At 43.4% G+C, this 20,634-nt stretch overlaps 1 protein-coding gene across 12 annotated transcripts in view; it reads right to left on the bottom strand.

Moving 5' to 3' along the window:
• The window catches only part of CACNA1B (calcium voltage-gated channel subunit alpha1 B), a 309,602-nt gene that overhangs the window by 101,755 nt on the left and 187,213 nt on the right, over positions 1–20,634 (bottom strand). For all 12 annotated transcript variants that reach the window (XR_012634942.1, XM_074924011.1, XM_074924009.1 and 9 more), the window contains 5 exons: positions 20,343–20,474; positions 19,389–19,461; positions 14,523–14,640; positions 7,766–7,833; positions 2,492–2,598 (listed from right to left, as the gene is read on the bottom strand). Coding sequence is in view for 11 of the 12 variants with exons in the window: in XM_074924011.1 (XP_074780112.1) it covers positions 2,492–2,598; positions 7,766–7,833; positions 14,523–14,640; positions 19,389–19,461; positions 20,343–20,474 (498 nt within the window). In the remaining variant the exon portion in view is untranslated. The remainder of the gene's footprint in view (positions 1–2,491; positions 2,599–7,765; positions 7,834–14,522; positions 14,641–19,388; positions 19,462–20,342; positions 20,475–20,634) is intronic.

A 20,634-nucleotide genomic window follows, 5' to 3' on the forward strand; every position in this document is an offset into this window, starting at 1 on the left:
CCTCTGCCAACACCCGAGAGACTTGTTTTGACTGATGCAGGTAGAGAAAAATTGATGTTGTCAGAACATTGATCCTGATGTTATAAAAATTAATTTTCATATGTTATGAAAAAAGATCAAGCCATAAAACTAAAAAATATTCCTTAGGAGAAAATAAAAATATAAACTGATAGGGTAGACCCACCTTTGCAGCAGGCCCTTGGTAGCTCAGTCACAGTTTTTCCCAGCCTCTGCTCATCACTCACTTAAGGGTATCCAAGCCCTACAGGTGTTTGCTTTTTGTGGTGATATTTCCCTATGTCAGAAATCCTGTTTCCAAGCATGACCGGACTTTTTCCATGCTTGCCATGTCCAGCTCTGAATTGCCTTAGAGGCTTGATCTGACAAGTCTTGCCATCAACATGGCATCTGCTCCATCTGAAGGACCACTGTGTAGTTTAAGAGTATAAGAAATAAAGTAACGAGGTACATTTGGCTGCCAGCCATGGGTCCCTGTCATTAGCCCTAATGTACTGGATAGAGAAATGTAAGGAGTAGGTGCTGCTAACCTGAAAGCTGCAGCTGCTGAGCCTCTTTGGAGTTTACTATGGATGTATTTATGGTTAAACAAATTGCTTTGGCATGCATTCATTAAATATATTTGGCTCATGAGCCAGCAATCCATCCACACACCTATTTCTGTCAGAAAACACCTGACTTCTGCCTTGCCTTTTCCTCTGTCATTATCCATTCAGTCATTAACTATTGACAACATTTTTTTTTTCCAAACTAAAGCTCCATGAGCTTTCTAAGTGGCCTTGTAAGCGCCTCACTGGCACTAAAGCAGAGATAACAAGAAGTGATGCAACAGTTGTTAGACGATGGCTCCTACACAGCATGCACGATGTGGCAGTGGAAATGTGCTCATTTGTAAGCCTAATTACCTGCCTGTACAAATGTGGCGGGCAGGGATACAGTCTGAGTCAAAATAAGCAGAAATTCACTATTTTGTACTCACTTTCAATTGTGGTCACAAAACTGCCTTGTGATATTGAAAAATCATGGAATAAGGTTATTTTAAGCAACTAACAAAGTGGTGTGAAATCTTAGCTCCATTGAAGTGGTTTTTTTTTCTGATTTCTAAGAAATCTTCACATGCACTATGCTTTTCATTGAAAAAGAAGAAAATATGCTTCATTATCTTGCATTTTAGAATAACAGTACTAGGAATTTCATCAAAAAACAAGAGCAAATAGCCTCATTTAACTTCTTTTCAAGACTCGACAGGAAATCACTGTAAGAAAAGGATTATATTTAAAACCAACAAACAGACACAGCATAAATAGGAGCTGATTAAAGCAGCAATGGCAAAGTAAAATGGTAAGAAGAATAAAATAGTCAAATTAATAATATTATTTTCCTTCACATATAATGAACTGGCTCCATTTGGCCTATTGTCTTTGATGAAGTGGATTAAACACCCAGTAACAAGGGTCTCAAGAGATTTACACTGAAGGAACAAACAGGGATTCTGCTGCATTTCAGATACTTTGCAATAAAATTGAACAGGAAATTTCTTTTTCTATGCTCTAGCTTTTCCAGGCTTTGGAGGTCTCCCCTGCAAAAGGGGTCTGGAAAATATCAGCAGCTCTCAGTAAAATGCACGACAAAATTTTTTGATGCTGGTAGTCCTGATGCTAAAATTCCAGAAGAGCTAAATGAGCCTTTAAGAAGAACATACCTTTCAGTAAATCCATGCAAGGTGGGCACATCTCAAACACAGGCCCATAATACCATGCAGGCAGAACTCTACACTGATCCCAGAAACATCTAAACAAGTATTTCCACCTCCGTATCATTTTTTCACTTCAGTTTAGACCAGTATATATGGAAAGGTGGGCCCCAAGGCAACATTTTCTAAGGATTCTGGTATCACAGAATCTGTGCATATGTCCACATTCATGCAGAAAAGCCTGCAACTGAAAATGCAAATTGATATTTCTAGCTACAAACCAGTGACTGTTCACATATATGATTTTATTCAATCCAGCACTCTTTCAAACAGCAGAGTATTTAAGCATATTTGTCAGTCTGATATTTAGGACTATGCCTTTACACTTAAATTCTGAAAGCAGAGATCATTAAAGAATAGTTAATACATTATGTGCACACATACCTCTTGTAATTAAAAATCCAAAGTGAAATGGTAACACTTCACCTGGTGAAATCTATCCTAGGACAGCTTAAAAAAAATCCTTCTAAAATAGTTATTTATAGCAAGGCAAAAGATGAGACATTACAAAGAAAAACAAACTAAAATAAATACTTAATCAAATTCATGGTTAAGCAATCAGCGCTGAAGTATTCAGTCAACCTAAAGCCCTGCCAGTAACAGAGATGGTATAAAAGGGCTCACAGAGTACTATGGGATGCTCCACTTGAACAGACATAAACTGACACTGAAGACCAGAAACAAAATTATAAAGTTCCCAAATAATAAAACAATGCTTACGCAGCTATGGAAATGTTAGCTGCAGACATGGGGCTGACTTCTGCCACTTCCTTGGCCTTTTGCAGGGCGAGTTTTTGATTGGTGGCTTCCTCCATCTCCTCCTCATCCTGGTGTGGAAAACCAAGAGAAATCAGAGTATGCATCATGTAACAACAATAACCAGAGATCCCCAAGGCACACGTCATATGTGACTGTTACTGCTGTACTGTGAGAACAGTGGAAAGTCATTAAAGTAAGGCAGAATTTTATAACTTCTTGCAAGGACCCTTGGGTAGGGTCTTGGTGCCAAAAACAGCTGGTCAAGATGAGAAATGAAAAGTTTGGTCAAGTGCTCAGTGCATTTTTACCAGGATTACATCTATCTCAGAAAGCTTTCTTACATCTTCTAGGTCTCCTCTTATCATTTAGTATTTGGGTAAGAGACTATGACAGGGCAGGGAGAGACCTGACCACAAGTGTGACATTTCTGGGGTGAAGTGAGCCCCATTTATCTCAGACCTGCATAAGTAAAAACACTCTAAAGCCTACATCATACTGGAATGTATGAGACAGACCCCTAAATTCTTCATTACTCCTTGCCAATGTGACTTTTCTGAAACAGTTAAGTCCAGTAAACAATACTGGATTTGAATGGTCCTGCTCACACCAGTTTTACCCCAGATATTTCCACTTATTTCAGCTGAATCACTGTGGACATACAGGGTGAAAATGAAAAAGAGAAGCCATACTAAAGCATAGTCTGTGGACTCAAGCATAGATCAGAAAGATGGTTACGTTCATGATTTCTGCATATTGTCCCCCTTCCCCCCCCCCCCCCCCCCATGTGGATTTTTAACCTCTATTGGCATCGCACGTTCCCACAGAGTGCAACTGTGATTTATTTCCTCTTACATGGTGTAACGACAAGAGAAATACTGCTCAAAGTACAGGATCTTAAGCAATGAGATGAGGGCAAAAGGCAAAGAAACAGCCTGGGTCATTTTCAATGGCCATCTAGGTTAAACTACCCTTGACCTTTCTAGCCAGTCAGTTTAGACAGTAAAATCATGGCAGGATAAACACAGACCCTCTGATGGCAATGTCAGCATCACACATATTCAGGGAATAACCACACGTCAAGACGAGAGCAGTCACAGGCTCTTCTGTCAAACTTTATGAAATGCCAGGGGTCTACCTCTGCTCTTCAAAGGCAATGCTGTGAAACAGTTATGCCTAAAATAATGAGAGCAGACAGTGAGACATCTAGCTTTGAAATAGATTTACCCATCCTGAATACCATATGCATAAACAATTCCTTTGGTGTTATTTGCTTAAACCGAACTCATTGTGAAACTGTTTTCCCTTTCCCCTTTAGGAGGAGAAAGAAATGATGGAAAACTAATAAAAAAAATTTGCTACTATAAAAATTTAAAAGTTTTTTTTCTTCCTTTCCAAATATTAGCAAACCTATAACAAGTAAATCCTTACTGTAAAGAATGAAGAATCTGAGACAGGCCGTGAAAAAAAGCCCTGCTGAATGATTATACAAAGTCAACATTTCTCAACTGCCAACTTCCAGTAAATTTATCAATGGTTTGGAAGCTTGTTGTAAATCAAGGGTATCTTCAGAATATGAATCTTTTGAGAAATAAGGCCCCCACATAAGAAGGCTTTTAAGGTTTTCCTTTCATTCTGCAGGTATCTTCGAGTTACTTCCTCTCTTGAGTCTCTAGCAGTTTTAAAGCCACAGATAGTCAAAGGCTCTTGATTTGTCTTTCTGTGCACCTAAAGCACCAGGTGCAGTTTTTACTACCTCTTTAAAATCTGTGCCTTTGATTACATTCTCTCATCAGTAATTCTGCTGGATTCAATATCTCAAAGTATCATAACAGCAGAAAATATCCATTGTCATTACAAACACAGCCACCCCTAACTCAGAACAAGAATGCTCTTTAGCAGATGACCACTTAAGAATATTTCTGTAGCTCCTTCCACCCAGAGATTGAAGATCACTACAAAAAAAATTTTTTTTTTTCCCCTGATATTTACAGTGCCAGGTCTCCCTGGGGCAGAGGCTCATCTTGTTCTCCTTGAAGCCCACAGGGGTGTGATGGTGCACGTCTGTAGCCAGCTCTGAGCTGCTATGGCAACAGCCATCCATCCATCCATCCATCCACCCATCCACCCATCCCACCTCCCACCAACAGCCCAGTCACCATCATTATACAGAGGCAAGTGCATATAAAGGTCCTACCTATAAGGTACGTTTGCTTTCTGTTTTTCTAGAGCTGTAAATCTTCGTTTAAACCACACAGGTTATCACATGGTAAAACCTATCTTCGGTGCTACCCATAATGATGTACATAGTTAACAGTGACTTTGCTTTATCAAGTTTACCCAATTAAAGCCCTCTCCATTGGGAAGGGGGAGGAGGGGTCTTCACAGATGTTAGACCCTTGATTTTGCCACTCACTTCAGTCCGTTAATTCTGGGGATTTCTCAACTTTTTAATATATTTTTATGCATTTTTATGTAAAAGCCACACATCCCTCCTATCCCACATTGCATGCTTTTATACCGCCTTCTCAGGGATTGCTGGCAGTGCACAGAGATCAGAGAACACACTTTGTGCTTTAGGATATTTAGGAAGATAAAGGGTCACTTGTGGCAGCTTTATGTGCCAGTTTAATGAGGATGAAGAATGAACTGCTGTGTGTCACCGGAGGTATTGTGGGATGGTCAGCAGAGAGAAGAGTTTAAAAGTAAACTTTGGGGGCAACTTTAGATTCCACTCTGAATAAGTGAACAGGAAGAAAAACCTGTTAATATATGGAAAAAACTAGGGGATTGGCAACCCAAAGAGATTGAGGACAGTTCTGAGAAATCACTAGAAATTAAGTTGGCAGAGTTTAAGTCAGTGTTAAAGGAGAGCCAGAACAGGAAGAGGAGGAGAGAGACCTGGAGAGGGAGAGGTGGAGGCTGGAGAACAGATTCTTTATATATTAAAGCAAAGAAGGTGATTCTTTTATTTTTCCCAAAAAATGAGTCATTCTAAACTACTGGTGAGTTTTGTAAGAGACATCGGATGATCAAGCTTGAGTTAAATATAGTTACAATTCTGATAACTTCTGTTACAGGTCACAAAGCCCAGCTAAGGCTACTGATAAATGTTGAAATGCCATGATAAAAGAAGTCCAAATCAGCATCCAGAAGTGGAAACGTTGGTTGAAATGTTTCAGTCCTGAAGGTTAGCTGGAAAGCTTTCTGTCTTCCCAAAACAGAGGCAGCTGCAAACTGCTTATGGCTTTCCCACATTATATGCAGCACTGATCTCGATTAGTTTTACAGCATAAATGTCAAGAAAGTCTCCTGAGATCAACTTACTCCTGAGTAACTTAATTATATCTCCAGGCCAATTTTGGTTTTGCATGATCATATTTACTTAGCAATAAATCCCTCATTCTCCAGGTATGCTATATAATTGAATTACTTTTATCTTTTTTTTTCTCTTCTTTTGAAAGCCCTAGTGGTTTTCTGGGATCATAAATAAAATTAAAGAAAAAACAGTTTCTCAAGAAGCTTTATGATTTGGTAATGCTGCCAAATCCATCAATATTTAATTATACTTTATAAACATCAACAAAGTCAGGTTTCTAACTGTCCCAGTCAGCTGTTGAAATATTCACAAGAAAGCACTAAAAGGATTAAGAAGTAGGATGAGCTTCATTATCCAAGAATTGTGCTGGGCCTGATTCTCTCTCTTAGCACATGCAAGGAATGCCTGTAAATCTCCTGAACAGGCTGGGAGGATGCATGCCTCCAGGCTGGAGATTTCTGTGGGCTTTAGAAAGAACAGAAACAGCCAAGCTGCTATATGGGAAAAACCTCCCCTGAAAAAACACTGAGAACCATTAAACGCAGCCTTGAACTGCATTATAAGAGAGGAGGGATACAGAACAAACATGGTCTCAGAGATATAGGAACATTTATTATACACCTGAGAGCCGCCAGCCTTTCTTGGACGGTCTGCACTGGGTATCAGCTATCAGTCAAAGCTGGAAGCTGAAGATGGTCACACAGCTCCACAGCAGAAAAGGAGAGCTGGTAAAGACAAGCTCAGCTGCAACAGACACGTGGACACGTGGATTTTAGCTCAGAATGGTTGGCTGTTTTGGTCTTCAGCAGCTGGAGTGGGGTAGGAAACTCCTAGAAACCTCTGTGTCCCTGAACTGTGGAGTTCCATCATGTATCCATGAGCTACTGCACCTTTCTACAACTCTGAAAAGAGAAAACGTCCTTGCCCACCGCTGCCTAAGCCCATGGTTAGTGATCCTCTTACCCTATAGGGAGTATATGAGTTAAAGCTTGTAAAATACAACTGCTAAAGTAGATATGGTGCTTCTTTTGCCACTACCAGGTCAGTGACATGGCAATGGCAGCAGCACAGCAACAGGGTGTACGTGTTCTGATCCACTCGGTGAGAACAAACTAGAAAGGTGCGAAAGAAATCTAATGCTGCCTCACAAATACAACTGAGTATGCTACAACGAGAAATCAAAAGTATGTAATAACGCAAATACAAACTGCAGCACTTGCAATCCTTCCTGCGCAATACTGAGGCTGTAAGATTTTCTCCAGAGGGAATGCTCCAATATGAATCTGCGCATACAGGGAAGTTACACAGGTGTCATTGCCATCTCTTGCCAGTACCTGGCTTTTTGCCTGCACTTGGGCTGGTGCCTCAGATTTCTCTTGCAGCTGGTGAAAGGCAGGAAGATGATAATATCTTCACAGAGTATTCACAATAGCCTCTGTTAGTTGTTTTCCAGGGAGTTGATTGGAGAACGTTAATTCTTTGAATCATCCCAAAACTCAGCAAGGTATGAAACATCAGTGTGACACAGCAAAAGCAGCAATACACCACCTGCGTTTCCCCATGTCTCAGCTCCAAGTCAGCCAAAACCCATTAATTGCTTCGCCTCTGCTTTTGAAAACAGCAAATGCTACGAATGCCTGTGCATCTCCATGCAGCAATGAGATGAGCAATGCCCACTACCCACTCTGTGATAAAACAAAACCAAGGAACATGAAATAGTTCACTGAAACAAGCCTGAAATGAAACAAATCTGAACAAGAATAAACCTCCAGGTCCCTCTCTGCAATGCAAACTGGTAAACAGAGATACCGCATGAACAGGCTCTAGAGAAAATCTCAGGGTGTCTGGAAGGGTCAGTAACGTGCTTTAGATCCAGCAGCTGTGGTCTAAGTTTGAAGAAACAGAAATCTTGTACATACCTTGGTCAGCTCTTGGGCATTTGCTAGATTGTCAACAGCGATAGCCAAGAAGACATTCAGGAGCGTATCTTTAGGGGAGCAGCTAAGGAAAAAGCCTTCACACAGCAGATGCAGCAAACTGTTTTCCTTCTGCTGCCACTACCCCTCTTTCCCCACTGGCAATCATCAGTATATCATGGATCGACCCATTGCACCATTGCTTTGTCTTCATTTCTAACTCACCCACTTCTGCTGGGAGCCAGCTCCGCAGTGCAGCAGGTACTGGACACCCATTTGTCATCTCCCCACCACATGTCACTGGTGAAGACCCACAAACACACTGAGCAGATGGGATTTACAGGGCTGTAGGTGCAACCGGTATGGGACCGCATGGTGGTCCTAGAGACACAACAGCCCCTGTTTTTTCACTGCATAAAACCCACACCTACACTGTCCATACACACACACACACACACACACAGAGGATTTCACCTTCATTTTTCCCTCCTGTTTAAAAGGACAACTGCAAGAGCTCCTTGAAATTGGTAATTTTAAAGCTAACATTTGCATAATATATACATATAGCTATATAAAGACATTGGGAACCATGAAAAAGTTAAGCTTAGGTCACTGCTGCATTACTATCATGACTTATCACACTGAAGTCAATATGACAATTAGACCACCATGGACATCCTCCATCCTGAATGCTGCAGCATCACGCAGAGCACAGCTATAGAAGAGCCTGTTAGCAGGACACCCAGCCTAAGCTAATGAGCTCTGCTGGGAAACGGGCCGTTAGACCAGGCCAAATTGCATGTAGCCCAGCTAAACAACTGCCAGTGCCTACGCTAGCCTGGGTCTCTCTGCAGAGCACTGCATTATATCACTAAGACATACCATTACCCTATAATTATTTATTCATATTTTATTTTCATTTTTCCACTTAATGATTTCAGCTATTACTTGTCCCTTCATATATTTTACTGTTGGTATTCCAGCTATGTGTCTACAAAACATCCCCAAAACAATTATAAATCAGACTCCTCTGCATATGAAAGAAGAGCAAGCAAAGCAAAACCAAGTCTAAGCTATTCTCCAAGAAGAAAACACATTTTGCTCTTGCACATTACCTGGTGACAGGGGAGTCAGTCACTCTGCAGCTGTGTAAAGCTATGATTGCTCCTCTAAATATGAATGTACACGAGAACGGAGTTGATCTCATGAGTATTTATCCTCTGGAGATTCGCAATGACTTTAACAGCAATGTGCTGCTGCTGGGTTTGTATTGCGCTGTCCTCAGCAGAGCAAACCCGAGTCTGGGACCAGGTGCAGGTCAGAGTGAAACGACAGCAGCAGTTTTAGGCAACTAATCTGGTTATTTACTGTTGGGTTAATGTCTCCGCTGTTTTGGTCCGTGAGTTGGAAGCAACGCCCAAAGCGATGCCGTGGCGAAGGTGGGACTGAGGGACGAGGGGCAGCGAGAGGAGGAGAGGCGAGGCGTGAGCAATTAGGGCGCTGACAAACCTGCAACGAGATTTTGGGAAACCTTGGCCTCGGTGCCCCTCTGATTGCTTTTCGTTTCTCAGAAGGATGCCTGGAGCAGGCATCTGAGGTTTCTCTATAAAGAGAGTAGCCAGGGGCCATGCAAGGCTGATTCACTGGTACAGTCATCTCTGCCCAACAGGAGCGTGTCCAGAAATCATCGTGCTCCAGCAGCCTTGGGGCAGCACGCTGCCTGCGGGCACTGCTGGCTGTGGAGCCGTTGCCCCATGCTGGCATGGCATCAGGAGACTCTCCAGGGCAGACAGGCACCAAAGCTGGCCCAGACAACCAGCTCAGAGACTCTGCTTTCCCTCCCAAGAGCTTTTACCAAACATAATTCAACCAAGACTTCAGGACCAGACATTCACATCTCTAATGCCCATTAAGACGAGTGTCTCCAGAGCCTGAATGCCTATCAGAATTGGAGCCTCTGCTTGTGACGGTAGAAAGCAGGAGCTGTATTTAATCTCTCAGGATGCATCTGCATCCTGACTGCCAAACTCTGCAGGGGATGGGACACAGAGCCTGGAGTTTCTCCAGACAAAGCCCATGTCATCCATCAGGTTTTCTCTGTGTTTTGTGACACGAGATGGAAGGGTTTATCACATAAAGATGATTCCCCTTAGACAGACTGAGGTTTGAAATGTGATGCCCATCAATTGCTCCTTCCTCCATCAGGACAGCAAAGAGCACAGGGTGGGAGCACTTCAATCCCAGTGAGCCCAGCAGAAAAAGAACAAGAAAGAGGGAAAGAGGATGCTGAAATTATCACCTCCCTCCCACGCTTAAGTCAGAGCTCAATCAACTTTTCATTTGCAAAGATACTAATTTTCCCATTTCCTTTTAACTGATGGTTGGCAAGAGGATGCTGTCCCTTGCAGGCTGGGGGTGCAGGCAGGGAGGCTGGGGGTGCACGCAGGGAGGCTGAGGCACTGCTGCCCACAGCCATTTGGGTTTCTTCTCTGGGGTGTTTCCAACACATTGGAAACACTCCCAAGCTCCTGCTTGGGGAATAAATGTCTCGGTAATAAAACTGTCTTCCTACCCCTGCCTCCTACACACACATGCTGAAAATGTCTCGTGTAACATAATCAACCACTGGAAATATAATTAATTTTCTTTTAACAGTTCAGGCTGTTTTGATCCATCTCCAAGCAGACTCAATCTTGCAGAATTGGGTGTTTCTGCCCTAAGAAAGGTCCCTCAGCCCTTTCTGCAGAGCTCAGGGATTCCCAAATATCACCCAAACTCCAACCTCTGGTCCAGGCTGTGTAACCTGGGCAGATCCATGGGCCTCGCTGGCCAGTGGCTGGGGCTGAGTATGGCCCTCCTGCATGGCAGCTAAGGGCAAGGGGAAGGGCAGCACGCTCTAGGCTTTTCTTGCTTTTCATTTCAGGCTCCTCTGAAGTTTTTCTTTTTTGTTTTTCTTTTTTCTTTCCTAAACAGATGCATCAATTTGTCAATTAACTAGATAACAATAAATACAGGCATGGTGTAATTTCCTAGAAAATGGGCCAAATCCTGCTGTTACTCTAATCATACTACTTTCAATAAACAAATTCAGACATGGAAACCTGCTCCACACAGACTCTCTGGAACTGGGAGTGTAACGTGAAGACTTCCAACTTACAAAATCCAAAGTTTCTGGATCTTTTCTTTGCAACAGTCCCTAAAAAGTAAATGGATTCAAGCAAACAACCAAGCTGCAGTGAGAAGCAGGGAAAGCCAGCACCCACCTGCCTTTCTTCTTCATGAAAAAGCGCAATCACAATGCCCTGAGCAGCTCTGGGAGAGGAAAGGAGTCCCTCATGTTCAAAAAGGGTAGGTTTTGCAAGATGACTCAAAATCACCAATGCCAATTCTCTAACAAGACTTGATCCAATCTTACTAAACTCTTAAAAATGGATTCAGCAAACTCCGGTGTTCAAAAACTGAAAATATAACCCCTCCCAGCAGAGGAACCAAAGTGCCTTTTGCTGACTGGCATCCAGAAGGGCTTAGGCTGATTTCAATGGTAGTGATATAAAAAAATAAATACAAAAAATCCCACTTAAGAAATTCGGTTGCAGTGAATGTCTGTGTGGGAAGGGCTGGTGGCAAATCCACACTTGACAAACGAGAAAGATCCACTGCATGAAAAGATTACACTTTTTAAGCTCTTTGGAGGGAGTTCTGTAAGGAAGAGGGGGGAGGGCTCTGTGAAGTCTCAAGTTAGAGCAGAAAAGACAGTTGACTTTAAATTAACCTATAATTAAGCTAATCAACAACTTGGGCTGCTCTCTATAGGACATCCTCCTGGTGTTTGCTGGGCTGTGGGGCTCTCCTTGGGAAGGTGAGCCCGAGGCTCAAAATGTACCTCACCCTGTATACTCGCCTGTCCTTAACATCGCTGGGGCACTGCAGCATCATTGACATTAATGACTATTTTATTTCCTGCAAAAATGCAGGACTGTTCTTTTCTGGCAGACTAAACTTTATTTTCAGACGTTCCTGGTTATGTTTTGACAGTTAATGATAACTTAAGTCCCTGGTAAGTCATACAGTTCAGCTTTCCTTCAGAGATAAATGACTGCCTGCTGCTTGCTCTCAGCATCAAAACTGTAGTTTGTGAAAAGCAGGAGTAGCACTGACCTTACTGAAATACTGTTTGAAATATCAGCACAAGCATTAGTGGGCTTACTGCTGCAATTCCCACGATAAACAGACAAGAAAAAGATTTAACCCCTCATCCTCCACCACACACTCCAGCCTCAGTTCTCTCCTCCTGCCCATGGTGCTTAAAGGCGAACAGGTCTATGTGTGATGCAGAAAGGCTCTTACAAGCTCTCTGTGAAAGCAGCTGATGCTCTCAGACTAAGTTTCTACAGAGACAATCTAAGCCAGGCCTCTAATTCTCCAACAGGGATGTAAATCTCCACAGAAATTAATAATTTGCTTCAGGTTTGTAACTGATCGCTAGAAGCTGGTGAAGGAAGTCTTCTAGGACATTACAAAAGGGTTTCTGAATGTTGCTACTCTTTCTCAGCCAGGTATCTGTGCTCATAGAAACTCACCTGCAGCAAACTCATCCCCATCTGCAGGGCTCCTGAAGAATTAAAGAATCCCGCCTGACATATCCTCCATGCTGAACGCACAGGTAGTGCCCCGAGGAGTGCTCTGGCTGCACCAAAGTTGTGCCACCAGCATGCGAATGCAGGCAAAGGGGATGGGAGAGGTACCGAAGATGGCCCCAGGGAAGCAGCCAGGAAAATCACCTCCTGGATCTCCTCAGCGCAGGACAGCGGAAGGGAAAGCAAGACAGCTGCTCTCTGCCAGGATGACACTTGGCGAGAATGTGGGTAAGGTTTTGACTCACCACTCTGCCAGGGCAAGCAGAAGCAAATACCAAAATTCACAGCAGTGGCAATAGGTGATCCAGGTACTTACTCCCTCCTCTTGAACACTCCCTGCTCTTTCCCTTTTAATGAAAACTAAAAGACAGGGGAGAAGCCCCCTCTGAATTAAAGGTGCAAGGAGGGAATTTATATCCTGTTCCTCAAAAATGCTGGATCTTAGCTGCTCTAACGTTAAAAGTCTCTCTCTTAGTTCTGCTGTCAAGACTGATTATAGCTTAATCTAGTTTTCAAATGCCAAGCCCTGAGGATTTAGAGATCTCCCTCCCTCACAGCTCTCCACTGACCCAGTTTTCCAAAGCCTTGTGTTTCTGGAAGGAGGCATGTTGCCCGCCACGAGACTGATGTCTGACATAGCATCTGAGCCAGCCTGGGCATTGCGGCTGCTCTGGCTCTGACAGTGCACATTAATGGGATGAATCCCACAGAGACACACTTGTGTGACAAGCACAGCTCACAAACTGTCTGCTCCACTGTTCCCTGTCTCAGTTCCTCATGCTAACGGGGAGATTTCAGACAAAGCAAAGTATCGGAGCCCTGCCATGCAGTCCATGGGCACTGACATGTCATCACTTGTCATCTTGACGGCCAGCTGAAGCAGTCTATGTCTATAATAACTCTACGTCTTTACCACAAGTATTTCCCCCCAAGTGCCTTTCCCTTTCTCCTAGGTACCCAGCTGATGTTGCCAGCCCAAACAGGACTCCTAGGAAAAGACAAATGGTGGGACCGTAACTAGCAAGAAGGTTCACACTGCTGGGAAACCCTCCAGAGAGATCTCAAGCAGAGTGGCAATGCTCAGCATTATTACCCCTATTTTACCAAACAAACAAACCAGCCGGGTTGCCTCATATATGCAACACTTTATAGGTTTCAATTTTTAAGGATGCTCTGTTTGACTCCACACAGCTTGTCACTGCAGCCAGCAAACCTCTCGCACCAACTTTGTACCCAGTTAATGTGAGCAAGGCTACGCAGCATCAGCCTGTCAGCAGCCCCCATCATGAGGCAGGGACAGAGCCATCACTACTGTGCTCTGCTGGCTCTCCTAAACATACCCAGCTGTTAGATCAGAGAATCTCTTTGCTTATTTCTGTAGAAAATACACCCTCCCTTTCCAAATCCCATCTCCATGTGACTGTTACGGCCTTGCCTTCTTAAACCTCTCTGGGGAGATAACACATGTCAGAGTGGTGCGGGCTCCCCAGCAGACACCCTGGGCATTTGGGGGGGATGCAAGCTCCCAGTTTCCTGTTGCCCTTAAGAGATTTTCCTGACTAAGCAGAACAAAACATCTTCAAACACTTCATGTGTCAGGTCTTGGAACGTGACCAAATACTCCCAGAGTCTGAAATGCTAGATCTGGACTTAAGTTTTAAGTATTATGTGGTGACAAGATAATTTCAGGCATTTGGAATAGCATAGCTGGTTAAGCTCACATGTAGACAAAGGCACCAAGAGACTGGATCCTGACCTACACACCAAAGCAGTTTCAACTCTTCCTTCCCCTGATCTAAACTATCTGTGATGATATTCAAGGCACAGAGGTCCTGCTCTGATTTAACTTCAGCCATTTTTCCCACAACATAAACTCATAATAAGACATTCTTAAGGGAAAACATGAAAATTAAAATTAATTAAGACTATGCTTACATTGCCATCAGAAAAGTGACACCAACATGGACAGCTTACACCTGTTATCCTGGGTGCCGTAAGGAGCAAAGTTACAGCAATGATTTTGTTTTAAAAAGCATAAGTGGGAGTGTGAGAATTTAAATAAAACTAGGTATTTCTAGCACCCCAGCATTGTGCCACTAACACAAGGCAACATGTAAGGATACAGTTACCAAACAATGTCAGGACAATGAAGTAAATGGAGGAGAACATCCCTGAGCGGACGCCACCCTGCGACTCTATGCCGTGGTACATCACTGCGTTCCAGTCTTCCCCCGTCAGGATCTGCACAGCGACATTCGAGAGAGAAGAAGAAAGGGTGATTCAAAGGAAAGATAAAGTAGATAAGGTCTGGGCGAGCTAGGCAGCTTGATGCAATCAATCCAGGACTGGTCTTGGGGGGGAAAACTGATTAGCCCACTAATGCGGCGAATTGCGGTGTTGGGTATCAACCCCCCAGGCCTGGATGGTCTCACCCTGCGCTGGATGGAGCTTTCTCCTCTGTCATGGGCTGAGGAAGAGCGAGGACCGCTGGCTGGGGAGGCCTATTGCTGCAATCCTGCCCCTCCCCTCTGGCTGTAGGCTCTCATGCAGGCTCAGAAGCAGTAAAAGGCACGTTTCAACTCTTTGCCCACAGCACAGTTTCAACTCTCTCTCCATTTTTAAGCCATGTAGAGACACAAAGTTTCAACAGCTGCATGCATGGCATTTCCCACAGACCTAAGAAAACTCTAACCCCTAAGCCCAGTGCCCCGAGCGGGGGCTCTGCCAGCATCAACTCCTTTCACTTAGTTTGTACAGGAGAGGGCTTGCTCAGCTCCCCCACAACTCACACCCACTGTACACACTGAGTGACTGCCTAACAGGAGGAGAAACTCTTGCAACACCCTTCCACTATTCCCCTGTTCCTCGGGGCTGCAGACAGCTTTGCTGCAGCTGGTGCATGTGTGAACATTCCTCCAAGTGCCAGGCACTGGGCAGCACCACCACTGCAAGGGGGCTGCAGGGGGCTGCACCACAGCGGGTTCTTCTCCAGGTTTCCTGCCTGCCGAGGCCACAAAGACCCTCAGCCACCCAGATGGCCACAAACCACAAAAAAAAAAAAAAACTAAACAGATGCAATAACCAAATGCATATGAGGACAGATGAGGGTAGCTTGAAGGGGACTCTGTTTCTCCCACGTCCTTGTACAGAGGCGAGCACAACCGCAGCCTGGCTCTGCAGAGCTGCAGGCTCTGGATACTGACCTAAAGCTAATTAGCAAACACATGAATAATAGAAAAACTAATCAGAATAAGTAAAAACACCTAAGACTCAAATGGCCTTGTCATGCTAGATGCTAGTTTTGCACCAGGCTGAATTGCCTGCCATTCCTATTCTTCACCAATGACTGTAACACAGCAACATTTTGGGCAGATCAGCACTTCATCTGCCTGCCACAGCAGAGTCAAATAATAGTTACTTCTAGTACACTAAAACATGCCCACTGGGATATGAAGCTCAAATTCCTAAACAGGAAGTTGTATTTGTGTTTAGCAGAAAAAAAAAAAGCCCAAAGCATGATGTGTGTTGTAGTAATCAAGTCCCATGTGCATACAGTATGTTCAAAATGATTGCAAATTCCAGGCTAGTCGTTAGCTGCTGAGAGGAAATTTCTTGCTGCGGGGTTGGTGCTGATGCCAGCAATATGCTAAGAGCAGGTATAGGCACAAGGGCATACAGTGCACACACAAACTTGTTTCCTAAATGGACAATCTGGTCTCAAATAATTCAGAGCCCAGAATTCAGAGCCCAAGCCTAACCCACTCCATCGGAGTTACTCTGGATTTACACCAGAGAATATGAACCAGGGCACTGAGCTTTCAACTGTGGCACTCAATTATGCAAAGCACTGCTCACAAACTTGCATTCACATCATTTCCATGAATTCACAACTGTTCCTGCTTTCTGGGAATAACCATAAAGTGATTTCTGTTTACACAAACATTCGTGGAAAGGGAACACTTCTATGCGCTGCAGAAGACCAGGAGTCACACATATCACAAATTACAGGCTGCACATAAACAAGTCCAGCAGGTTGGGGTCTGCAGTCAAAAATCCAACTGAATTATTTTGGAAGTGTAACAAAAACTTTAAAAAAAAAAAAAAAGGTTTATGGAACTTTTGCAGAGAGTTGAATAGTCTAAATTAACCAGTCTGCCTGGGCAGAGCTGAGGATGTTCTCAGAGGCTCTGGCAAGAATACAGACACTTTGACCTGGTGTCCTTCCCACTATTTGCACTGTCACCCATCAGCTGGAGGAATTACTTAAGCAGTTAGGTAGCAGTCCTCAAGGAGCAGAGATCATGCAGTAAATAAAAGTCTTTCTGCTCTATAAAGTCTCTGTTTATGGATGCTATAAGAACTTCTTGGTACAGAAAAGGACAGCGTTGCAGAGGGAGGGGCACAAGCAATGAGGACTTTGGAATAAGGTAAAACCCAAATATTTGGTTTTTCCCTGGGTCCAGAACTGCTTTTGTTTGCCCCAGATGAACATCTCAGCATTTAATACTTAGTCTTGGCTGAGAAGCCATCAGGTGATGGAATAAAAACAGCTGTCAAGAGCTGATGTGAAATCTTAATGGACTAATGAGCACATTAACAGTGGGAGACACTCAGCCACGGAGGAACAGTACTGCACCATTTTAAAGAACCGTCCTGAAAGTGAGAAGCTTTCCTGAAGAAGAGCCTGAGTAAGTTCAAAATCACATCAGCTCAGTGTCACTTCTCTCAGGCAGGTCAGCCAGGGCACTCGGACATCACACGAAGCCAGCTCTGCTTCCCCAGCCTCAGCAGTGCCCCCAGCAGCAGAGCTGAGGTTTGGTCCCATCCTGCCACTTCAACTCGTCATCTCCTCCAGCGGTCACCAGTGCCCTGCTCTCAGCAGCCAGCAGCATGTAATTATTTACGTAGCAGCTCTCACGGAGCAGAACATGTGGAGTTAACACAGGTCTTTCTGCTTTATAGACTCTCCATGGATGTTGTACGTGCTTCCAGGTCAGTGACTACTGAAATAGGGAGATGCAACTAGTTATTTTTCATATGTATATAGATAGATATGAATATACATATAGTTTGAGTTTGTATTTTGTATATACCAGCTTGGAATTCAGCTCACAAAGGATTTCTTGGGAGCTAGGAGCTGGAAAAAAAAACACGTGATGCCCTTCAAAGGGAATTTAGGGAGAGTGGGGCTCAGTTGCACCCAACACTGAGCTCAGCCCACTGCCAGGCAAACAAAATATGTCCTAGGAGTGGTGTGACAGAGGAACGTGACCCAGCCAGGTCTGCTGAAATAAAATGGGCTAAGGCAGGCTGCAGAAGACTTTGTTTTAAGACTGCTTCTTTAAACAATGACTCTCCAAAGGGGTTAGAGATGTACAGGGTGTATCTGGCTTTATTATATTTGTTCAACACATTAAACATGTTCACTGAATGTCGACACTCTGCTCATTAGAGCAGCAACCAAACAAATCTGCTGGCTTGCCTGAGTTTATGGAAGATGAGGTTAAAAGAGAATGAAAAGCCTATATTGAAGAAACATTGACAGGGTATTTGCAATTCAGGGAAGGAGGGGGGAAGGACTGGGAGCAGAGGTTATCCAAATGCCTCTGTGAGGCTATATTCAGTGCTGATGGTTTTTGCTGGTTTTAATTTATAGCTCTGATGTTCTAGACAAATGTCATAAAACAAACATTTTTTTCCTTCATCCCACAGTCACTACATTACAGGGGTATTTATCTCAGGAATAGAAAGGAAATATTTCAGCTAACCATTCTTGAGAGACAGCTATAGTCCCAAAGCAAAATAACATCAAAATTTCCAGATGCTCATATCCGGAGCCCGAATTGGGTTCAGTTCCTGCTCTGTGGCAATACCTTTACATTTCTTTAATACCTTTCTTTGATGAGTACTAAAATACTATGCAAATATTAATCTACCATGATTTGCAATATCCTGCGAGGTAAGTACTGCTGAACCTGCTTCACATCTGGAGAAAAGCAATGCCCATATGAGGCTGCTTATGCAGAGGTCGCAGGACACATTTTCTTTTAGACTCTTTTTCCGTTTTAATCCAAAAATTGTCAGTCAACCCTTCACCCCTGCCTTTTTGGGGCATGACACCGAAATACATAAGCCAAGCCTTCCCAAGATCTACGTAAGTTTGAATCCAGGATCAAGTCTCCGCTTGAGCCCACATCAACAATTTGTGTAGGACAACACTATAAATGCTGGTCAGTCTTCCACGGACCTGTGAGCATTCCCTGCACATGGAGCAGGGTGTAGCATCCCCAGCTCTCTACTGAAACACCTGAAATAACTGGTTTAAAAAAGGCATGCAGAGAACAGCTGCAAAATTAGGCTCTTAAATCTGAGGACCGCATCTGCCAGAACTGTGACTTCTTCCTGCCATCACACTGAACCTGCCCAAGGCAGATGCCTCTCTCTGTGCCTCCCCATTGATTGTAATTCTTATCCAGCATTATCTTATCTGGAGCTATTACCCTGCAAAATGCTACATTATTTCCTAACTGCCTGAAGGTAGCTCAAGCCTCTCTCCTCATTAAATTATGGCAACCACAGGAGAAAGCGAAACAGGTCAACCACTCACTGTCTAGGATCGCGTGCGGGCAGGACAATTCATGCAGTGGGGCACAGGCAAGTGCTGCCGTTGGAGTGTGAAGCCCTGGGCAGGGGCCTCAGTAGAAAAGAGCCTGGGCACACACAGACCTAAGCTCAGCACAGAAATTCTATTTTATCAATAATTTTTTGGTAGCAAAAAAAATATCTTTTGTTCTAGTTTTCCTTAATTCCATAGCATTGTTTTTTAATGATGCATTGATTGGTCAAGTAAGGCAAAATACATGAGAAGGAAGGACTTCCCCTTTCCAAAATTCCACAGGTTTTTGGGGATCTCTTTGCCCCCCATAAGCAGGAAGAGATGCCCAGGAATTTATTTTCTGATGCTCACCTGGGACACAGTATGACTTTACCTGGAATACTGTGAGGATGGCGGCAGGGAAGGTATCAAAATTAGTGGTTGGTGTTTCATCTTGGAAATTAAATCTAGAGAGAAGAAATAAAAACATGAGAAATAAGGGACAAACAACTCTCATGCAGTCTCGTAATATCTTGTAACCGAGTCAGAGAGCAACATTTGTTCCACCTGGTAATAACACCCCAGGCAACCACAGCAGGGAACACAACGTCTTGGAGAAGATGCTTAACAGAACTATTAGCAGAAATTCAGTTTTATTCCTGGAGAAAATTCTGATGCCCAAAATTCATTTTCACCCACAATTAAAATGAACAATCAAAATCTCAAATGATTTTGCAGAACCATTCCAAGAAGTTTATGTCATCAAGTGTAAAAGTCAAAAGTGAAATTGCCCTCTTACAAGATCTTACTAGATTTAATATTTCAAAGATAAAATAGCAATTGATTGGAAAAAAAAAATCATGTTATTTCATTTCAATATTTATGCTGGAGTTTAAATGGTAATACTGTGATGTTACTTGCTGCAAAATACATCACAACTAACATTTCTAATGAGAAAAATCAGATTCAACAAAACTGTTTTCCAGCAGAAAAATATTCCAAGTGAATAAATATACTGTCAGCCTGGCTGTCAGGGAAAGAATTTGCCTTTCCCCTAACAGTTAAAAGAGTGCTGTCTCCCCCAGCCCTAATTTCAGAGGTCTGGGAGACCATGGACTAACATCAGAGATTCGAATTAAGGTAACCAGAAAGAATTCAGCTCCAGGTAAAACACCAGAACAGGAATTATTTTCCTATAAAACAGAGACCACTTCTCAGCAGCTCAGACAGACTGACATCTGCACCCAATATGTGAATCTTTCAAGCCCTGCAGCCCGTCTCTCCTTTATGCATTCCAGGTGATTGCTCTCAGATTACCCCTGACAGGACAATGATTAATTAGACTTACTGTCCTCCAAAGAGCTGCATCCCCAGCAAAGCAAACACCACAATGAACAGGAACAGCAGGAAGAGTAAACTGATGATGGACTTCATAGAGTTCAGCAAGGAGACCACCAGATTCCTCAGGGAATTCCAGTACCTGCGTTGGAGATCAGAGCAGCCAAGAGATAACACGAGTGGGAGAAGAGCCTTTGGTGGGAAATTAATATGATCTATTTTCTTATTATAAAAAAGGAAAAGAATGGCAAGGAATATCAGATTCTTTAAACTCCCTTCTGTGACTGGAAAATACAGCTCTC

The sequence above is a fragment of the Athene noctua genome, chromosome 20 (assembly GCF_965140245.1).
Source record: "Athene noctua chromosome 20, bAthNoc1.hap1.1, whole genome shotgun sequence".
Classification (NCBI taxonomy): Eukaryota; Metazoa; Chordata; class Aves; order Strigiformes; family Strigidae; genus Athene; species Athene noctua.